The 20,003-nt window shown below is 28.6% G+C and overlaps 4 protein-coding genes and 1 long non-coding RNA gene across 7 annotated transcripts in view; 1 reads left to right on the top strand and 4 right to left on the bottom strand.

Moving 5' to 3' along the window:
• Positions 1-1,795: 1,795 nt before the first annotated feature.
• Positions 1,796-5,501, bottom strand: LOC122517211 (arrestin domain-containing protein 2-like). The gene is made up of 8 exons (XM_043635650.1): positions 5,222-5,501; positions 3,666-3,821; positions 3,368-3,582; positions 3,094-3,279; positions 2,810-3,009; positions 2,476-2,651; positions 2,261-2,389; positions 1,796-2,172 (listed from the first exon to the last, which is right to left on the bottom strand). The coding sequence occupies exons 1-8, from the start codon at positions 5,334-5,336 to the stop codon at positions 2,159-2,161; spliced, it is 1,191 nt and encodes a 396-aa protein (XP_043491585.1). The 5' UTR covers positions 5,337-5,501; the 3' UTR covers positions 1,796-2,158.
• A 618-nt stretch (positions 5,502-6,119) lies between these two features.
• On the bottom strand, positions 6,120-10,644 carry LOC122517210 (arrestin domain-containing protein 17-like). Its single transcript, XM_043635649.1, has 8 exons — positions 10,067-10,644; positions 8,497-8,652; positions 8,199-8,413; positions 7,925-8,110; positions 7,641-7,840; positions 7,236-7,480; positions 7,012-7,140; positions 6,120-6,923 (listed from the first exon to the last, which is right to left on the bottom strand). Exons 1-8 carry the CDS (start codon positions 10,179-10,181, stop codon positions 6,910-6,912), a joined length of 1,260 nt encoding a protein of 419 aa, XP_043491584.1. The 5' UTR covers positions 10,182-10,644; the 3' UTR covers positions 6,120-6,909.
• A 712-nt stretch (positions 10,645-11,356) lies between these two features.
• LOC122517212 lies at positions 11,357-12,072 on the bottom strand. Its single transcript, XR_006303742.1, has 2 exons — positions 11,755-12,072; positions 11,357-11,564 (listed from the first exon to the last, which is right to left on the bottom strand). It is a non-coding gene; the product is annotated as an uncharacterized LOC122517212 (long non-coding RNA).
• A 184-nt stretch (positions 12,073-12,256) lies between these two features.
• On the bottom strand, positions 12,257-15,779 carry LOC122517209 (arrestin domain-containing protein 17-like). 3 transcript variants are annotated; one of them, XM_043635648.1, is made up of 9 exons: positions 15,485-15,779; positions 14,132-14,287; positions 13,833-14,047; positions 13,545-13,730; positions 13,261-13,460; positions 12,856-13,100; positions 12,649-12,777; positions 12,517-12,560; positions 12,257-12,336 (listed from the first exon to the last, which is right to left on the bottom strand). In XM_043635648.1, the coding sequence occupies exons 1-8, from the start codon at positions 15,597-15,599 to the stop codon at positions 12,547-12,549; spliced, it is 1,260 nt and encodes a 419-aa protein (XP_043491583.1). In that variant the 5' UTR covers positions 15,600-15,779; the 3' UTR covers positions 12,257-12,336; positions 12,517-12,546. The 3 variants fall into 3 exon arrangements, with proteins under 3 accessions (XP_043491583.1, XP_043491581.1, XP_043491580.1); XM_043635646.1 differs by having other exon boundaries at positions 12,257-12,560; XM_043635645.1 differs by lacking the exon at positions 12,517-12,560.
• Positions 15,780-18,532: 2,753 nt separating this feature from the next.
• The window catches only part of LOC122516436, a 39,562-nt gene continuing 38,091 nt past the window's right edge, over positions 18,533-20,003 (top strand). Inside the window, exons 1-2 of the mRNA XM_043634233.1 lie at positions 18,533-18,562; positions 18,780-18,934. The gene's annotated coding sequence lies outside the window, so the exon portion shown is untranslated. The remainder of the gene's footprint in view (positions 18,563-18,779; positions 18,935-20,003) is intronic.

Here is a 20,003-nt window from a genome sequence, read left to right as displayed (position 1 = left end):
TACGCCGAATAAAGTTTCTCAAATTTTCTTAAAACTTCTCACCTTTTAATCACTTATGAACATATTTTTTTCTTAATAATCAATATTTTTTATCTTTGAGTGATGAACCATGTGATTATAGATCAATCATTCAAAATTCCTTCGATAAGATTTTATAAAATAGTTCTTGAATCAGATTACTTAATATAATTTTTTATATGTAATACAAATTTTCGACGAATCTATCGTTATTTTCTTTTTATTTATGAATATATTGATGTTTTGTTGAAACTTTAATAGTTCCTTTTATATGATTCGGGAAAAAGCAATTGTAAAGCGATCTTACTTGCCTATAAGCTGAAATAAACTACTACATACAAAATACTTTATCTCAAGGACGTAACGGATCTTCTCTAAAAGGAAATGATAAAATAAAATAAACACATTACGTCGATTTTATGTTTTCGTTGGATGTTCAGATAATCAATCGTTCAGGTAATTTTCGAGACTTTGTTAAACGGGTAATATCTAATCAAGAGAGATAGTCTTTTAAACGAAACACAAGAAAAGTTATGTAGGGTCTATTGTTTAAATATGGTTCTTACAATTACTCGTACCATGTACCGAAGCTTCATAAGAAAGACAAAACGTTTATTTATTTAACTCATTTGTATCGTAAGGAAGAATGAAAAATAATGCCCTTATTATAATTTTTTTTTTATTATATTTAAATAAAAAAATTACCAGCAAAACAAGATAAATAATAGTGTACATTTTATTTTTATTTTTAGTTAATTTAATATTATAAATTCGTATGAAAAGAAATTCATATGGGGCTAATACTAATACTGAGCTGTCTAATAGTAAGAATAATAGAGTAACTTTTAAGCAGGAGGACGGTAATATGATGCTATAGTTGTATGGGATATATTGGTGTCGGCAATATTGCATTTATCAAAAAGGCAATGACTGCAAAGAAATATATCGAGGTGTTGTACAATAATTTACCAGAAAGTGCAATCAAATTAAGACTGCATGATAGTTATCATTTTCAACAGGATAATCAGGCATACTACTAAAAAATAAGAGAATATTTGTTGTAAATTGCCCCCAAGCAATTAATTACACAACCACAATCTACCGATATTAATTCAATAGCCAAATTATTGCACATATTAGATTTAGAAAAAATAAAAATAACCACAACAAAAATGATCTACAACGAGAGCTTCTGGAAAAATGAACAAAAGGTATCGAAAGAAGTAATCCAGGAATTGATCGGATCCATGATAAAGAGGTTACAAGCCATTATTGATGCTAAAGAGATGCATATAAAATATTAATGTAACTAGAATTTAAGAAAAGCATAAATTATTGATTATAATTGCAAATTCTCGTTTTTCTTGTATTATAATTTCTGTCTAATGCAATTTACAAATTTTTTTTACATTTATTTTAACAATGTATGATGTACGCGGAGCATAAATAAATATTTTATATACCTATAAATTTTATTCATCAATCTCTTATGTTTTTAAATCAAGCTCAAATATATTGAATATTTATACGTTTGCTGATTAATTACAGATATAATAGCGTTGTGCGAATGCACGGCCGGAATCGTCGAACACTCTACTTGTTCATTGGTGGCATCATGTTGAATTTTCGGATTGTACTAAGTTGACACGAAATCGGCGTCGTTTTCATAATTACAAGTATTTAACACATTTTTTCTTACGTGTACATCCTTTCTATATATTTAACGATTCCTTATAAAGCGTTTTCTAAGATGCATTATTTGCAAGTCAAGGAATCGTTAGGTTGCAAAACTATTCCTTGTTCGTATATTGAAATTTTCGGGTGGGTCTCCAATTTTTTTCAGGTGTGACAATCGTATAGATATACATATCTTATTATAAATAAATTGTTGCACTCGCTCGTGTTAAGAATTGTTTTTATGATCTGCATAGTTTTAATATACGTGTATAATACTCGGTTTAAACTAAGTTTTAAATATACACAGCAACCATAAAAAGAAATAAAAGAAGAGATATATTTTATAACTTAAAAGTACCTATGTATAGACATTAAAAACAATCAAGTGCTAAGAAGTAGTTATATAAGATAAGTTTTGTACTTTGATCGATGTGTTCAGTATATAAACGTAACATTAAGTAATTTACTTTGATGTTTCTGAAAAGTACGAAACTATAAATTAATCGAAGCCCGAAGAAGAGATAATAAAAGTAACAACGTATCGTATATTTATGTATAGACTTACCAGGAACAATAAAATTGAAAACTGGATATCTTGGTGCAAATGGTAGATCAGCACCATAAACGGAATTCGAATCATCTTCGTCTTTGATATTATCAGCCTTTTGCATACATTCTTCGTAAGAAAGAGGTGCTATAAAAAACAAGATTATCTATTAATTTTATATTCTGTAAACATTTCATTATTTACGTAAATATTTAAAGAATTTTTCGACTCACGCATGTTCCATCCTATTGGAGGATGTGGCGATCGAGGCTCATTGAAAGATGGTCCTTGATCAATAATTGGGGCTGTTGGATTAATATTATTTGTTGAAGCCGATCGTGTCCATGTTGAAGAAAATAGAGGTAGCGTTCCAATTAATATTGGATATTTTCTATCGACTTTCATGTGCCTGTCGAATGCATTATTTTATTTTATGCGTTGTACGTTCAAGTGACTATCGGTAGACATTTAAGATAATATTATTATTTATATTACCAGTCTTTAATACCATTAAGAGCGAAACGTGGTTTAAAATAAAAACAGAATTTGAATTTGTTTTATACTCACATGCCACTAACATGAACGTTCACCCGTAGTTGATATTTTAATTCAATAATACCACAATATTCTAAATTAGATGGTGGAAGAGATGGAACATATAGTTTAAGATTCGATTGATGCATCGCTTTAATTGGTCCTTCGTCTTGATCCCTTTGTATTACGATTAAATCTTTTTTTGTTGAACCGTGCGCGTGAAAGATAAGTTCCTAAAAATCTGGTTGTTCATTATAGCTGCAGGATTTTAAGTATATTTATGTTTAATTTATCCTAAATGATTAGAAAATAATTACTTCTTCTAATTTCGTGGAAATTTTCGTTACATGAACTTTTTCCGATTTCATATTAGAGAATACTTCAGTCATTATGTATTGTCCCGGAACGTATCCTGAACTTGGAACTCTTATTCGAACACGTAACGAACCTCTATTAAAGCATAAACAATAAAAATCTTTTGACGTTTCATCGTCTATTCCTACCTGAAACCAAAATAAGATTTCCTAATATGTTTTTTTAGAAATTGTTTTTTTTTTAATTTTTTTTTGTGCAGAAAAAAGGATTGCTTACGCATTGATGCGAAACTGGGTTCAAATCAAGCCCTGTTACGACTGTGAATGCAGATTTAGTCCACCAATCGAATTTCCATGGGATATCGACGATTGCTTTTGCCGTATAACGAATATATCCTACTTTGTGTTCGAAACTACAGGGTATGTTTGTTGGTAATTGAAAAGAAAAATAATATATACTCTCTCCTTCCGGAAGTTCGACTCTGTCCTCCGCTACATTTTAAATGAATTGTAAATTAATTTGAATCGCATTTTTTTCGATCGGAGAAACTTTATATCGGATAACTTATGCTTACCTGTTGATCTTCTTAATAGAGATTGTTCAATACTGAAATATTGTTCAGTAGCAGTGTGATGAACTGTTCTTGAAACACTTTTACCTTTTGAATCTGTTTCCCTTCGCGTTGTCGTCCAATGAACTCGTGATTCTCCTTTGAAATATATCTTTAGATCTGAAATCGACTTGTTTTGTAAATATTGTTAACAAATTTTTATTTATTTTTTTTTTCAAATAAATTTCTATTAAAAGATAAAATAGGTAATGAAGATTATTAATGCTTAGAATTTATATTATCCTTTTTATAGATATAATAATTTAAAATGGTAAATATTAATTACTAAATTTTAAGTAACTAATGGCTTCATTACTTTTTATTACTAGTTCTCTTTAGATCACTAAAATGAATGATTAAAGTCAAGCAACGAGGGTACCGTTAGTACAGGAATATTTGACCCGTTAGGAAAACTAAAAACCGTATCTTGTTAACTCCAGAGAGATTGTAAAAAATGCGACCTCTTTCATAGTATTAAATATTGTGAGGTGGTGTTAGTAGAAAAAAGACTCGAACTCCTAAAAGGGAGAATAATAAGACGAGAAGAAGAACAGTATTAAATTTTAATGTTTACATTGTTCGATTTATTTTTAAAATCGCATAAATAGAAAGTACATTTTTACATGGATGAAAATATATATTCGTATTTCGGAGAATATTATTCATCCTTCTCTGATAATAGTTGATAAAATTTTCGATGTTAATATCTCTCTTCCGTTTTATTCTTTAATAATACACTTCGATGAATCAATAAATCATATTCGTAATCACGCAAACACTTCTTTTTATCTTTGCATTTTTTTTACGTAGATAATAAATTTTGACGAGATTTTTTATGTATATAAACTTTATTATTATTTAAAATGAATTTATTTGTGAAAATATATTCAGTTAATAGATAGAAATGTTATTAGATAATAATTGAATCCTTCGTAAAAATATTTAAATTTATTATTGTGTAACTTACAGGAAATTGATAATACATTTTTTGTTTATTTATTGCAATTATTATTTTATATTGTCTATTCACTTTTATATTGTATCATTTAATTTCAAGAAAGATCTCTCGCGTATTCTCAGAATTTTACATAATGTATTAGATAGAGAAATCGATTAATTAAAGGATCGCAAGAGACGTCGACATTATTTTTTGAATACGTTACATTCCCTGATCATCGTTTTTAATAATGAAAGCAATGATTAATATTAAGCGCTGTTTTTATATTTCTTTATTTTCGTATATTTACAACTAGAAATAATACATCTTTTTCCTACATGTTGATTAATGAGTCACTTGTAATCAAACTTGATGAATTCCATAGAAATAAAAGTAGATGAAAATGATAATATAATATACGTTATCTTATCGTATACTATTGAACGACTTTAACAAATGTATTTTAGTGAGGTTGAGTTTATTTATTAAGGTAACTTAATTTAAATATAAAAAGTTAATCAATTATGATAAATTTAAAAAATTCTTAAAAGTCTAGCTAATCGCTTGTGTTGATATTTCTTACCTCGAACACTTTTCCTTTCATCCAATATGATTATTACACAACCAGTTATATTTTCTCCTGGAATATAAGTTGCACTTAGTCTATCAAATTTGACAATGAAAGTTCTCGGAGACATTTTTACTATTCACAATTATACAATGTTGATTTAAGAAATAAAGAAAAAAATTGCTTGAAAATTCTTTGTATCGATTATCAAATGACGTAACAAAAGTAGATTGTTCACGTGATTATCTATTGGACATCGTTCTTACACTAACAGAGTCCATGCACGCAATGATGCTGCTAACCTGTTGGTCTCCCCCTCTACCATTCGATGTTAACATGTATTTGTTCAAAGTTGCACAGATGTTATTTGAATTGTTCATATGCTGGGTCTATACGCTATTTAGAACTTCTCCGCGACGTACTTATAAGTTCAGCGATAAGTATGGACAAAATATGAACTACACTGACAAGCAGACAGTGTCGCCATCATGTTCATATGGTTTCGTCTTCTACACATGATTGTTATTTTGGTAACACTTCGTTCAGGGGTAACTTCATTAATTACTGGGTTATTGTTTTGAACAATCTTCTTGAAGTTTTTTTCTTTTTCAGATCAGTGAAAATATAAGAAATATTACTCGAAATGAGTAGTATCGAGGACAGACATAAAAACCAATGTAAAATATATTAATTTTTATTATATATTACTTCAATAAAATCACATTTCATAATTTCAGTCTAGTTTTTATAAAACTTTTTAAGAAAATTGCTATTAAAGAAGAAATTCTTGGAATGTTTCAAACAGAATTTCAAATTATTTTCTGCTACAATATTAAGCATTTAAATAAGTATTTTCGGATTTTTTTTTGGAAGATACAATTATTAGTATGAAATAAATGGTAATCACTGTTAATTTAAAAGGTAATAATTGTTTGTTATTAATAGATTATGTTATCAAATAATTATTTAAGTAATGAGAAGTTGTGTATAAAAATATAATCCGGTAGAATTTTCGTCATACATGCATGAAATTTTCTTTTCGTTATCAATTTTATACATTTTTCATTTTTATACAATATATTTGTTATATATTTTAACAGTACAAACTGTTTGAAGTAACAGTAGATAAGTAGCGCCGTTATCTATTAAATGTTAGTAAGATTTTCGCTTTTTAAAATTGCTAGAAATTCGTAAAAATTTTCGTAATTTTAAAATTTAAATACACGTGTAAAAATCGTTTTTTAAATAACATTTATATGTGTACAATACTTCTTCATTTTCAGTCAAAAAGCTATACCAATTGATAAAAAGATTTGCAGTCGATGCGTTCATTACATCCTAACATCCTATTTCGTCCTTGTTCGTATATTGAAATTTTCGGACGGGTCCCCAATTTTCTTCAGGTGTGACGTTCGTTTAGATATACATGTCTTATTATAAATTAATTTTTCTCTCTGCACTCGTTCGTGTAAAAATTGCCTTTTTGTTCTGCATACTTTTTATACACGTGTAATGACCGCTTTGAACTAAGTTTTAAGTATACACAGGAACAGTAGAAAAAAATACAAGAAAAGATCTATTGTATAACTTAAAAATACTTATGTATCGACATTAGAAACAATCAAGTGCTAAGAACTAATTATATAAGATAAGTTTTGTACTTTGATCGATATGTTCAGTATATAAACGTAACATTAAGTATTTTACTTTGATGTTTCTGAAAAGTACGAAACTATAAATTAATCGAAGCCTGAAGGAGAGATAATTAAAGTAACAACGTATCGTATATTTATGTATAGACTTACCAGGAACAATAAAATTGAAAACTGGATATCTTGGTGCAAATGGTAGATCAGCACCATAAACGGAATTCGAATCATCTTCGTCTTTGATATTATCAGCCTTTTGCATACATTCTTCGTAAGAAGGAGGTGCTATAATAAACAAGATAATTTATTTATTTTACAAGCTAGCAATATTAAAAGGAGTATTATATTCATTTAAAGAATCTAAAATTCTTTCGACTCACGAATGTTCCAGCCTACTGGAGGATTTGTTGAGTGAGGGTCGTTGAAATACGGTTGGGGTACTGATGGTAGAATAATTTCAGGTCGGGGTATAGGCGTAGGTATAGGTTTTCCAGGAGCAGACTCTGATTGTTCTTCATCAATTAATGGCGCTGTTGGATAAGTATTATTTGTTGAAGCCCATGGTGAAGAAAATAGAGGTACTGTTCCTATTAATATTGGATATTTTTTATCGACTTTTTTGTGCCTGTTGAATACATAACTTTTCCTTATACGTTGCACGTTCACGTGATCCCATTGGTAGGTATTTATTATAATATTATTATTTGTATTACCAGTCTTTGTTTCTATTAAGAGCAAAACGTGCTTTCAAATAAAAACAGAATTGGAATTTGTTTTATACTCACATGCCAGTAACATGAACGTTTACCCGTAGTTGATATTTCAATTCAATAATACCACAATATTCTAAATTAGATGGTGGAAGAGATGGAACATATAGTTTAAGATTCGATTGATGCATCGCTTTAATTGGTCCTTCGTCTTTATCCCTTTGTATTACGATTAAATCTTTTTTTGTTGAGCCGTGCGCGTGAAAGATAAGTTCCTAAAAATCTGGTTGTTCATTATAGCTGCAGGATTTTAAGTATATTTATGTTTAATTTATCCGAAATGATTATAAAATAATTACTTCTTCTAATTTCGTGGAAATTTTCGTTACATGAACTTTCTCCGATTTCATATTAGAGAATACTTCAGTCATTATGTATTGTCCGGGAACGTATCCTAAACTTGGAACTCTTATTCGAACGCGTATCGAACCTCTATTGAAGCAACAACAATGAAAATCCTTTGACGACTCATCGTCTATTCCTACCTGAAACCAAAATAAGATTTCTTAATATGTCTTTTTAGAAATTGTTTTTTTTTTATTTCTTTTTTGTGCAGAAAAAAGGATTACTTACGCATTGATGCGAAACTGGGTTCAAATCAAGCCCTGTTACGACTGTGAATGCAGATTTAGTCCGCCAATCGAATTTCCATGGGATATCGACGATTGCTTGTGCTGTGTAACGAATACGTCCTATTGTGTGTTCGAAACTACACGGTATGTTTGTTGGTAATTGAAAAGAAAAATAATATATACTCTCTCCTTCCGGTAGTTCAACTCTGTCCTCCGCTACATTTTAAGTGAATTTTAAATTTATTTGAATCGCTTTTTTTTCGATCGGAGAAACTTTATATCGGATAACTTATGCTTACCTGTTGATTTTCTTAACAGAGACTGTTCAATACTGAAATATTTTTCCGTAGCGTAGTGATGTTCTGTTGTTGAACTACTTTTACCATGTATATCTTCCTCCGTTTCTGTTGTCGTCCAATGAACTCGAGCTTCACCTTTGAAATATATCCTTAAATCTGAAATCCATTGCTTTATGATGATATTTAAATAAATATTTACTTACTTTTTTCTGTATTAAAATTCTTTCGAAAGATAAAATAGATAATGATGATTCTTACTATATATATATATATATATATATATATAGGTATTTAGAATTTATATTATTATTTTTATGAAGATAATAATTTTAAATTATAAATTTTAATCATTAAATTTTAAGAAGCTAATGGTTTCATTACGTTGGATTACTATTTTCTTTTAGATCACTAAAGTCAAGATACGTGAGTATCAATAGAAACATAAATGGATGTTTAATGATAAAAACTATGTGTTGTTGACTCCGTAGTGGTTGTAAAAAAATACGACATTTTTGGTGGTATTGAATATTGTGAGATGATGTTAGTAATGAAAGGACTCCAACTTTTAAGAGAGATAGAAAGAAGATAAGAAGAAGAAGAATATTAATATTTATATAACGATTATAATGTTTTATTTATTTTACAAATCTCAATAGTGGAAAGTACTTTATTACGTAGATGAAAAAAAATTCGTAATTTAGAGAATATTATTTATCCTTTTTTGATAATATATGATAAAATTTTCGATGGTAATATCTCTCTTCCGTTTCATTCTTTAATAATACACTTCGATAAATCAGTAAATCATATTGACTATCACGCTAACACTTTTCTTTATCTTTGAATTTATTTTACGTAGATAATAAATTTTGACGAGATTTTTTATGTATATAAACTTTATTATTGTTTAAAATGCATTTATTCGTGAAAATATATTCAGTTAATAGATAAAAATGTTATTAGATAATATTTGTATCCTTCGTAAAAATATTTAAATTTATTATTGTGTAACTTACAGGAAATTGATAATACATTTTTTATTTATTTATTACAATTATTATTTTATATTGTCTATTCACTTTTATATTGTATCATTTAATTTCAAGAAAGATCTCTCGCGTATTCTCAGAATTTTACATAATGTATTAGGTAGAGAAATCGATAAATTAAAGGATCGCAAGAGACGTCGATATTATTTTTTGAATACGTTACATTCCCTGATCATCGTTTTTAATAATGAAAGCAATGATTAATATTAAGGCGCTGTTTTTATTTTTACTTATTTTCGTATATTTACAACTACAAATAATACATCTTTTTCCTACATGTTGATTAATGAGTCACTTGTAAGCAAACTTGATGAACTCCATAGAAATAAAAGTAGATGAAAATGATAATATAATATACGTTATCTTATCGTATACTATTGAACGACTTTAACAAATGTATTTTAGTGAGGTTGAGTTTATTTATTAAGGTAACTTAATTTAAATATAAAAAATTAATCAATTATGATAAATTTAAAAAATTCTTAAAAGTCTAGCTAATCGCTTGTGTTGATATTTCTTACCTCGAACACTTTTCCTTTCATCCAACACGATTATTACACAACCAGTTATATTTTCTCCTGGAATGTAAGTAGCATTAAGTCTATCAAATTTGACAATGAAAGTTCTCGGAGACATTTTTACTATTCACAATTATACAATGTTGATTTAGAAAATAAGGAAAAAAAAATATTTGAAAATTCCTCGTATCGATTATCGAATGACAAAAATAATTAGTTCACGTCACTATCTGATGAACATCGATGTTACACTAATAAAGTCCATACACATTCTGATGCTGCCAACTTGTTGGTTTCCTCACTACTGTTCAATTTAAATACGGATTGGTGTAAGTTTTGCAGATATTATTAGAATTGATTCATCTGCTGGGTTTTTACGCTATTCAATATCTTATCCGCGGTGCACATCCGACTTTAGCGATAGCAGTGGACAAATAATCAACTACATAGCTGAAGCAAACAGTGTCGCCATCATGCGCCTTTGATTTCGTCTTTTACGCAAGATTGTTATACCGGTTACATCCCATGCAGGGATAACTTTATTGATTACTGGGTTATTATATTTTAGAACAACATTTTTAAATCTTTTTTCACCTGCATATCAGTGGAAATATAAAAAATATTACGCGAATCGTCTAGCAACTAGGGCAGTAATAAAAATCAATATAGAAAACAATTTTTTTGCTATTAAATATTAGTTCAATAAATTTACAACTGGTTATTTTAACAAAATTTTCTCAAAACACAGCAGCAGCTATTTAAATTAAGAAAAATATCACCCATATATTAGGGAGATTTTTTATAAAATTTCTAATTAAAGAAGAAATTTTAGAAATGTTTCAAACAAAATGTCAAAGTATTTTTTATTACAATATTAGGCTTTTACATAAAAATAATTTTATAATTATATATTATTTTAATTTAAATAAAAATAAGAAGTAATTATATAAGATACATTTTGTACTTTGCTCGGTACATTCAGTATATTTTTTTTTTTATTAATTGAAGAAAATACAATCAATTCTCAGCGAGAAATATAAGTAATTTATACTGACTAACTATTTCCTTGTTATTGTAATGAGATATGCTTACGTCGCCAGATATCCGGAGATTATCGATGTTTATATATAGCTATCGCATTCGTCATCACATATCGATGACGATAATTTGGAAGTGGGTAGTTGCGTCAGCTGATCCCCACTCCAAAGTCATACTGCATTTCGTAGTAGAAAAAACTTATAAGCAGCGGGAGAAGACTGCGGTCAATTAGCCACATCTTAGATTCTTTTCAAATTTTGCACACTTGTAGTAATCCATGAGAAAATTCATTCTGCTGAAAACTAGCCGTAGATATTTAGCCATTTATGAAAAAACGCGGATTGAAATTTCACATAGATACGTATTTTTTTTTTGGCTGTCTAGTGTAGTAGCTGTGTTACCGTCAAAGCCGGAAATCCGCCATTGTTAGCAGTTCCTAGGCATTGTCAACAATGCAAAGCGCCTTTAGACAAAGTCGGAAACAGAAGAATTCTTACAGCTTTTCCTCATCATTGAACATAATTTTGTATAGCAGATATTTGTATAGCAGAGTGTAAAATAGAAGATAATAAAAAAATTGTGTTGATAGCAATTTATATTCTTAGTAGAGATTTTAATATTAATTTCAACTTAGAAAATTCTGATGTACTCACCAACTTTTTACGTGAAGATTTAAATCTTTCAATGAATAATGACCAAGCAGTTTCCACAACCCGACATATGGTACTACAATTGATGCTGCATTTATACAACATTTAGATAATGTACATAAATGACATTCTTACATCTTATTTCTTAGTTTTTTGTACATTAAAATCTTCGAATAGAGCCTAAAGATGAAGACTATGGAGAGGAGTCTTTAGCACTCGTCTTGATACACTTGTCTTGTTCTTGTCTTAATTTTTTTCTTTGCACTTGTTCATGTTAAAATTGTTTTAATCATCTGCATAATTTTAATACACATTTTTTTTTTTTTTTTTTTTAACTCCATACATCTTTACAATTTGTCCGTAGACATTTGGTAAATTGTTATATAAGTGAAAAAAGATAGCACGTGGACGGTTTCTCCAATGAGATAGAGTCGCTTAATACACATGTAACAATCGCATTGAAATAAGTTTTAAGTATTAACAGCCAAAATAGATAAGTCCAAAATTTATCATATTTTATATATGCTATATATTCCATCATAAATAATATCGAGCAAATGGCGCTTTAGATGAGCTTAATTTTTACTAGAAACAAGAAATATAAAAAAATGTGTTTTTATAAATGTACATAATCAGTATAATTATAAGCAATTATATATGTAAAAGTTCTATTATACAACTTAACAATTCCTCTGTACTGCAATTATTAACAATTAAGTGCTAAAAAGTGATTATATAAAATAAGTTTTGCACTTTGGTACATACGTTAAGTTCATGAATGTAAAATGAAGTAAATTACTTTGAGAGATCTAAAAAGTACGAGAATATAAATAAATTGGAGTTCGTAGATAAACTAATAAAAGTAAGAATGTAATGTACATTAATGTATAGACTTACCAGAAGCAATAAAATTGAAAACTGGATATCTTGGGGCAAATGGCTGATCAGCACCATGTACGGAATTCGAATCATCTTCGTCTTCAATATTATCAGCCTTTTGCATACATTCTTCGTAAGAAGGAGGTGCTACAAGAAACGAAAATAATTAATTATTTTATAAGCTAGTAATATTTAAGTAAATATTTGTAGATTCTTTCGACTCACGAATGTTCCATCCTATTGAAGGATTTGGTAATCGTGGCTCATTGAAATTCGGTTGAGGTACCGATGGTAGAGTAATTTCGGGTCCTAATACAGGCATAGGCACAGGTTTTATAGGAGTAAATACTGATGGTTCTTGATCAATTAATGGTGCTGTTGGATAAGTATTATTTGTTGAAGCCCATGGTGAAGAAAATAGAGGTACTGTTCCTATTAATATTGGATATTTTCTCTTGACTTTTTTGTGCCTGTTAAATACATTACTTTACCTTATACGTTGCACGTTCACGTGACCCCATTGGTAGATATTTATTATAATATTATTATTTGTATTACCAGTCTTTGTTTCTATTAAGAGCGAAACGTGCTTTAAAATAAAAACAGAATTGGAATTTGTTTTATACTCACATGCCACTAACATGAACGTTCACCCGTAGTTGATATTTCAATTCAATAATACCACAATATTCTAAATTAGATGGTGGAAGAGATGGAACATATAGTTTAAGATTCGATTGATGAATCGCTTTAATTGGTCCTGCGTCTTGATCCTTTTGTATCATGATTAAATCTCTTTTTGTTGACCCGTGCGCGCGAAAAATAAGTTCCTAAAATTCTGGTTGTTCATTATAGCTGCAGGATTTTAAGTATATTTATGGATAATTTATACGAAATGATTAGAAAATAATTACTTCTTCTAATTTCGCGGAAATTTTCGTTACATGAACTTTTTCCGATTTCATATTAGAGAACACTTCAGTCATTATGTATTGTCCCGGAACGTATCCTGAACTTGGAACTCTTATTTGAACACGTAACGAACCTCTATTAAAGCATAAACAATAAAAATCTTTTGACGTTTCATCGTCTATTCTTACCTGAAATCGAAATAAGATTTGTCAATGTGTCTTTAAAAATGGCTTTCTTTTTCTTATTTATTGTTTTCTTGTTTTCTGATTTAAAAGAGGAGAATAACTTACACATTGACCGGAAAAATTATTTAAATCGTACGGAGTAATAACCGTGAACGCAGATTTAGTTGACCAATCAAATTTCCATGGGATATCGACGATTGCTTTTGCCGTATAACGAATATATCCAACTTTGTGTTCGAAACTACAGGGTATGTTTGTTGGTAATTGAAAAGAAAAATAATATACGCTTTCTCCTTCCGGAAGTTCGACTTTGTCCTCCTCTACATTTTAAATGAGTCGTTAATTAATTTGAATAGTATTTTTTTTCGATCGGAAAAACTTTATATCGAATAACTTATATTTACCAGCTGATTTTCTTAACAGAGACTGTTCTATACTGAAATATTGTTCAGTAGCAGTGTGATGAACTGTACTTGAAACACTTTTACGATTTGCTCGTCGTTTCCTTCGTTTTGTCGTCCAATTAACTCGAGACTCTCCTTTGAAATATATTTTTAAATCTGAAATCAATTTGCTTTGAGTCAATATCATTTGAACCAATTTTTATTTACTTATTTTTAAATAAAATTCTATAGAAAAACAAAATAGGTGATGATGATTTTTAATGCTTAAAACTTATAATATTTTTTTTTATAACATAATTATTTAAAATAGTAAATATTTATTACGAAAGCTTAACGAGACAATGTTTTGGTCATGTTGGATTAGTAGTTTCCTTTAGATTCCCTAATGTCAAGTAACGTGGATACTGTTAGTAAAATGGATGGGTGACTCGTCTGGAAAAACAACAGATAAAAATTTTCATGTACTGTTTGTTATAGAAAGGCGGTAAAATGATGCGATCTTGTTTCTATTGAATAATGTGGGGAGGTGTTATTAGAGAAGTGTCTCCTACCTGTAAAAGGGATAGTAAAAAGACAAGAAAAATATTAACTTCTTACGATTACAATATTTGATTTATTTTAAAAATCGTCCTAATAGCAAGTACATTATTACATGGATAAAAATATATTCGTAATTTAGAGAATATTATTTATTTTTCTTTAGACAACACATTTTAACGAGATATTTTTAATTTATTAATATGAATTATTATTTTGTAATGCATTTAATCGAGAAAATAATATAATATTATGTCGATCGAGAAAACAAATTTATTAGATACCATTTAAATCCTTCGTAACAGTATTTAAACATATTATTGAGTAACATACAGTAAATTGATAATACATTTTTTATTTATTTATTATAATTATTATTTTATATTGTCTATTCACTTTTATATTGTATAATTTAATTTCAAGAAAAATCTTTCGTGTATACTCGGAATTTAAAATTTCGTACTAATTGTAAGTTGAAAAATCGATGAATTAAAGGATTGCTAAAATTGCTGCATTTAATAACAGAAAATTTATTGATCAACAACTTTCTTTTTGTTTCTTTTCGTCGTTGCTTAAATACACATACCTAAACACATGCATGTATTTCCATAAATTCATTTACTCTCATATGCTTTCAATAAAACAGGCAATATTTTTACAGCCTTATCATCATTTCTTGTAATAAATACAACGATTAATAATAAGTTGAGTTTATTTATTAAGGAAACTTAATTTAAATATAAAAAATTGATTAATTATGATAAATTTAAAAAATTCTTAAAAATCTAGTTAATCGCTTGTGTTGATATTTCTTACCTCGAACACTTTTCCTTTCATCCAATACGATTGTTACACAACCAGTTATATTTTCTCCTGGATTGTAAGTTGCATTAGGTCTATCAAATTTGACAATGAAATTTCTCGGAGACATTTTTACTATTCGCGATTATGCAACTTTGATTTTAAAAAGGAAGTAAAAAAGAAATGCGTTAAAAAATGCTTGAAAATTCTTTGTATCGATTATCGAATGACGTAACAAAAGTAGTTAGTTCACGTGATTATCTATTGAACATCATCCTTACACTATGAAGTCCATGCACGCAATGATGTTGCTAACCTGTTGGTCTCCCCCTCTACAATTCGATGTAAACATGTATGCATTGGTCGAAGTTGCACAGATGTTATTTGAACTTCTTCGTATGCTGGCTTTTTACGCTATTCAGCACTTCTCCGTGACGTAATACGACTTCAGCGATAAGAATGGACAAAATATGAACTACACTGACAAGCAGACAGTGTTGCCATCATGCTCCTATGGTCTTAGCTTGTACACAAGATGTTTATATTGGTTACATTCCATTCATAATATTTTTGCCTCTGTAGATCGATGAAAATATAAAAAATGTTACGTTAATCGATTAGCAGCGAGGAAGAAAATAAAAACCAACGTAGAACATTTTTTTGTATTAAATATTACTTTAATAAAATTACAACTGGTTATTTTAGCCAAATTTTTGCAATATCGTAGCAGTTATTTAAATTAAGAAAAAATATCACCCATATATAGGAAAATTTTTGCAAAAATTGTAATTATAAAACAAATGTTTTGAATGTTTCAAAAAATTTTCCTAAGTATTTTCTAGCAACATATTATGTTTATAAATAAGTTTTCGCGGGCTTATTAGTATTAAATAAATAGGACAAACAATCTTATTCACCGTTAATTTGTACGATAATAATTGCACGTCATAGATAGATTATACTATCAAGTTATTCTTTTAGAAATTATTAGTGATATGTTAGAATATAATTTTGTTGAACTTACGTCATTTATGTATGACTGTTTCTTTATGTTATCAATTTTCCATAGTTTTTATTTCAACGATGCAATATGTTTGAGGTAACACTTCATAAGAAATGTCGCTATGTGTTGAGTGTTAGGATTTGCGTTTTCTCATATTTTTATAGATTTTTAAAAATTTTAGATTTTATTATATTATGCAAAAGAAAAATACTTTAGAGTTAATTCATAGTAAATATCAATAATTATTGACAAATTCGAACTTTAGCAATGTTTATCTATTCAACATTTTATCGAACGATCCAGAGAATGTGTTAATATTTCGAAAATTAACCTAGAGATGGAACTAGCGTCGAGGAAATAAATAAATATTTTTTTCAAATCAAAAACTATGTTTTAGAATTTGTAAATTCTAAGATCTTTAAAATAGACTTATGATTTATGAATAAAACAAAAAGTCTAATTATATTTAATTATCCGTTAATTCTATTATATGAAGATTTATTTAACTTATTTAAAATATTACTTTATTATCTTTGGACAAGGTTCAACGATAGAAATGGATTTGTATTTTTTCATTCATTTTTGAATCTTAATCAGAAATCAAAATAACTTTATCGAAGTTTTATCAATTTTATATTGTTGTTTTGATTTAATTTAAATAACTCAGTTCATAATCGTGTTTATTTTAGAATGAAATAGTCTTTATATGAATTAAACATTATAAAATGTATTCAATTTGTGAATAAGATTTTTTGGAATTCAACATATCCATGTTTATTAAAATAAATGTTAGAACTTATTACATTTTGTGTGTGATAAGAATATTTAAATAACATATAAAATTGTTTCAAAAATATCTTCCTAGAAGATTATCTTTTTTTTTATCTATTTTCCGACGCATCTTTCTAATTTCCTCCTTCACTCCAATCTCATTTTTCTTTTGCTAATCGTTCATCTTTTGAATTCTTCTGACTTTGTTTTCAACCTAGGTTCGTACTTGTAAACACGTTATTTATGAGACTATCACTTTTATCTGTTTCCTCATTCTTATTATTACATTCTAATATATCTTATCATCTTTTTATATCTTATTTTATTATAGAAATTTTGTTTTGTATCTGTATTATTTCTCGTTTTTTTTTTCATTTGATGTATTCCTTCTTTTTTTTTTATACGTCTACAAATACTTATCTCATGAATCGTGAATTTTTACTACCGTAATATTTGCCCCAATTCCTAAACTAAACTGAACTGAACTGAACCGGAACAAAAATGTATTTAATTTTTTTGTTCAAATGTAAGTCAAAAAATGGAGAAGAAATTTTACCAGTCGCGAAACACTGTTTCCGATGTAAAATATACTTTACTAAGCTGCAACACTGCTATTTTGTGACGACTTGCAATGGAAAAATTTGTGAATGTTGTTGGGTGTATATATAATCAAATCCTCTAAACGAATCTTTGCACTTACCACATTTTCATAAAAAATGCTCAATTGAAAGACTATTTTTCCGAGTGGCATTACCCCTTAAGATATGAACCTTTTACCCCTTTAATATGAATCTAGTGATATGATTGTTAAAAAAGTATAGGACTATGATGACATCACTTCAAATACTTGCCAAAAACATATTTTTAATTTTTCTATTCGATAATGCAGTTTTTGGGGGACACTATATATATAATTCTACTACTGTTATATACTACTATTAAAAAATTGTAATACTGTTTTATAGACGAAAATAAGAACATACATTATATAGGTAATTATATACATTTTACTTGAAGGATCTCGAGATTCAATCACGTGTGCAACGAGAGAGAAAGAGAGAGAGAGAAAGAAATAGATAGAAATAGAAAACAGTAGGATGTAAATTTAAAGGTCATCAGTTAGGTTTGAGTTATTTGGTATGGAACAGATCGTAACGTATAAGGGTGAAGGTTTGGAACGTATCTGGGAAAGGTACGTAAGTGGTGAGAAAGATAGAGATAGAGAGAGAAAGAGGTAGGGATGCGATGAAGTAGAGAGTGAGGGTGACTTATATGCGCGTTCCACCCCCTCAGTAGCGTGCGGGCCATCGACGAGGCAGGTAGCCACGCTTTCTCTCGTATTATTATCATCTTGATTCGATACTATAGTACATATCAAAAGTTCATTGTTTTTTACTTACGTTATCTGTTTCATATTTATTTGACTCTCTTCTTCCCTTACCTCAATTATTTCGTTTCCCTTCTTTAACTCCGCTTTTCGTTTTATTTATTTCTTTCCTTCTTTATATCTTGTTTATTTTTTGTCTTGATTTGTAGATATCAACGAGATCACGTTTTTCTTCGTTTTCTTGGAAGTTATTATCATCTCTGACAGAGTGTAACGTAAAAAACGAACGCAGTAACGATTAACCCGGTGCAAGTAGTCTTCTACGATCAACAGGTTAACTCGCGTTGGCCGCATGACGAATTCTGTAAGTCAACGATACATCATTGTACCTAGATTTTCTTTGATTCTCTTTATTTTTATTTTCTTCTTTTTTCTATTTTTCTGTTCTTTTTGTACAATTAATAATTCTTCTTGCGAAACTCTTTTGAGAGAATATTTTATATAGAGATGTTGTATCTTTTGTCGCTTATCTATTATATTTTTATGTCGATAATATAATTGTTATCTCTTACTAAAGACTTGCTACGGAATACAGCCCTTTAGAATGTTAACTGTTACAATAGAATAAAAGCGACACTAGTCTGAATAATCTCCATATCTATGTATTGAGTAGAAAAATTTAATAAGATGTCACAAAGGCTTCTTTTCTCAACTTTTTATCGTGAATGTGGTAATATCTTACCCTATTCTCTTTTTTTCCTCTTTTACGCCGATTTCATTTATATTATTATTGTCAATGCGAAGGCGTACTAAATTTTAGACAAATATATTCTTTTGATAATTGCTCGATACAACTAGACGAATTTCTTATTTCTTTTTCTTTTTACCGTTTATGTTATTTATGTATTTCGTTAATAAGTATTATGTAATCGATGAATAGTCGATAAACAATAATGCACGTTGAAAACCGTTATCGTATTAATTTCCTTAAACTCGTATAGTTTTTGATATCATTACTGGGTATATCGCTTTAGAAGCATATTTTCTATTGTTTTTCGTATCGATGTGTAAAAAGAGAGCTCTCTCTCTCTCTCTCTCTCTCTCTCTCGTTTATTTCACCTTTCATAAATCTCAAATATTCATTACAAAAGATCTTCTTTCTCTCTCTCTCTCTCTCTCTCCTTCTCTTTCTCTCATTTTCTCAGACAAGGGTGAATTTTCTTCGCATTATCATATGAAGCTATAGAAACTTGCGTAACTTACAATCATCCTGTTTGCATTAGGCTCGCCAAATGGAAACAATAACTTTGTATTTTCGCATTATTTATCCAGATCTAATGAGTTTTTTTTCAAATGTTGTCCAAGTGTTTAGATAATTCTTATGGTCACTGAGTTGTTTTTTTTTTTCTCAATTACTTTATAACACGTGTAGG

Source organism: Polistes fuscatus, unplaced genomic scaffold (genome assembly GCF_010416935.1).
Source record: "Polistes fuscatus isolate 324 unplaced genomic scaffold, CU_Pfus_HIC Scaffold2, whole genome shotgun sequence".
NCBI lineage: Eukaryota > Metazoa > Arthropoda > Insecta > Hymenoptera > Vespidae > Polistes > Polistes fuscatus.
This window is presented reverse-complemented; position numbering and strand designations above follow the sequence as displayed.

What these genes read in the sequence shown, in the direction of transcription:
- LOC122517211 (XM_043635650.1), bottom strand. Translation starts at nt 5,336, where the DNA reads ATGTCTCCGAGAACTTTCATTGTCAAATTTGATAGACTAAGTGCAACT. An exon ending in ACCCAGTTTCGCATCAATGC is followed by an intron (nt 3,280 to 3,367) that starts GTAAGCAATCCT and finishes TTTTGGTTTCAG; the next exon opens with GTAGGAATAGACGATGAAAC. An exon ending in TCCAATAGGATGGAACATGC is followed by an intron (nt 2,390 to 2,475) that starts GTGAGTCGAAAA and finishes TGTTTTTTATAG; the next exon opens with CACCTCTTTCTTACGAAGAA.
- LOC122517210 (XM_043635649.1), bottom strand. Translation starts at nt 10,181, where the DNA reads ATGTCTCCGAGAACTTTCATTGTCAAATTTGATAGACTTAATGCTACT. An exon ending in TGAAAGGAAAAGTGTTCGAG is followed by an intron (nt 8,653 to 10,066) that starts GTAAGAAATATC and finishes AATGGATTTCAG; the next exon opens with ATTTAAGGATATATTTCAAA. An exon ending in TCTGTTAAGAAAATCAACAG is followed by an intron (nt 8,414 to 8,496) that starts GTAAGCATAAGT and finishes CTTAAAATGTAG; the next exon opens with CGGAGGACAGAGTTGAACTA.
- LOC122517209 (XM_043635645.1), bottom strand. Translation starts at nt 15,599, where the DNA reads ATGTCTCCGAGAAATTTCATTGTCAAATTTGATAGACCTAATGCAACT. An exon ending in TGAAAGGAAAAGTGTTCGAG is followed by an intron (nt 14,288 to 15,484) that starts GTAAGAAATATC and finishes AATTGATTTCAG; the next exon opens with ATTTAAAAATATATTTCAAA. An exon ending in TTTCCGCGAAATTAGAAGAA is followed by an intron (nt 13,461 to 13,544) that starts GTAATTATTTTC and finishes CCAGAATTTTAG; the next exon opens with GAACTTATTTTTCGCGCGCA.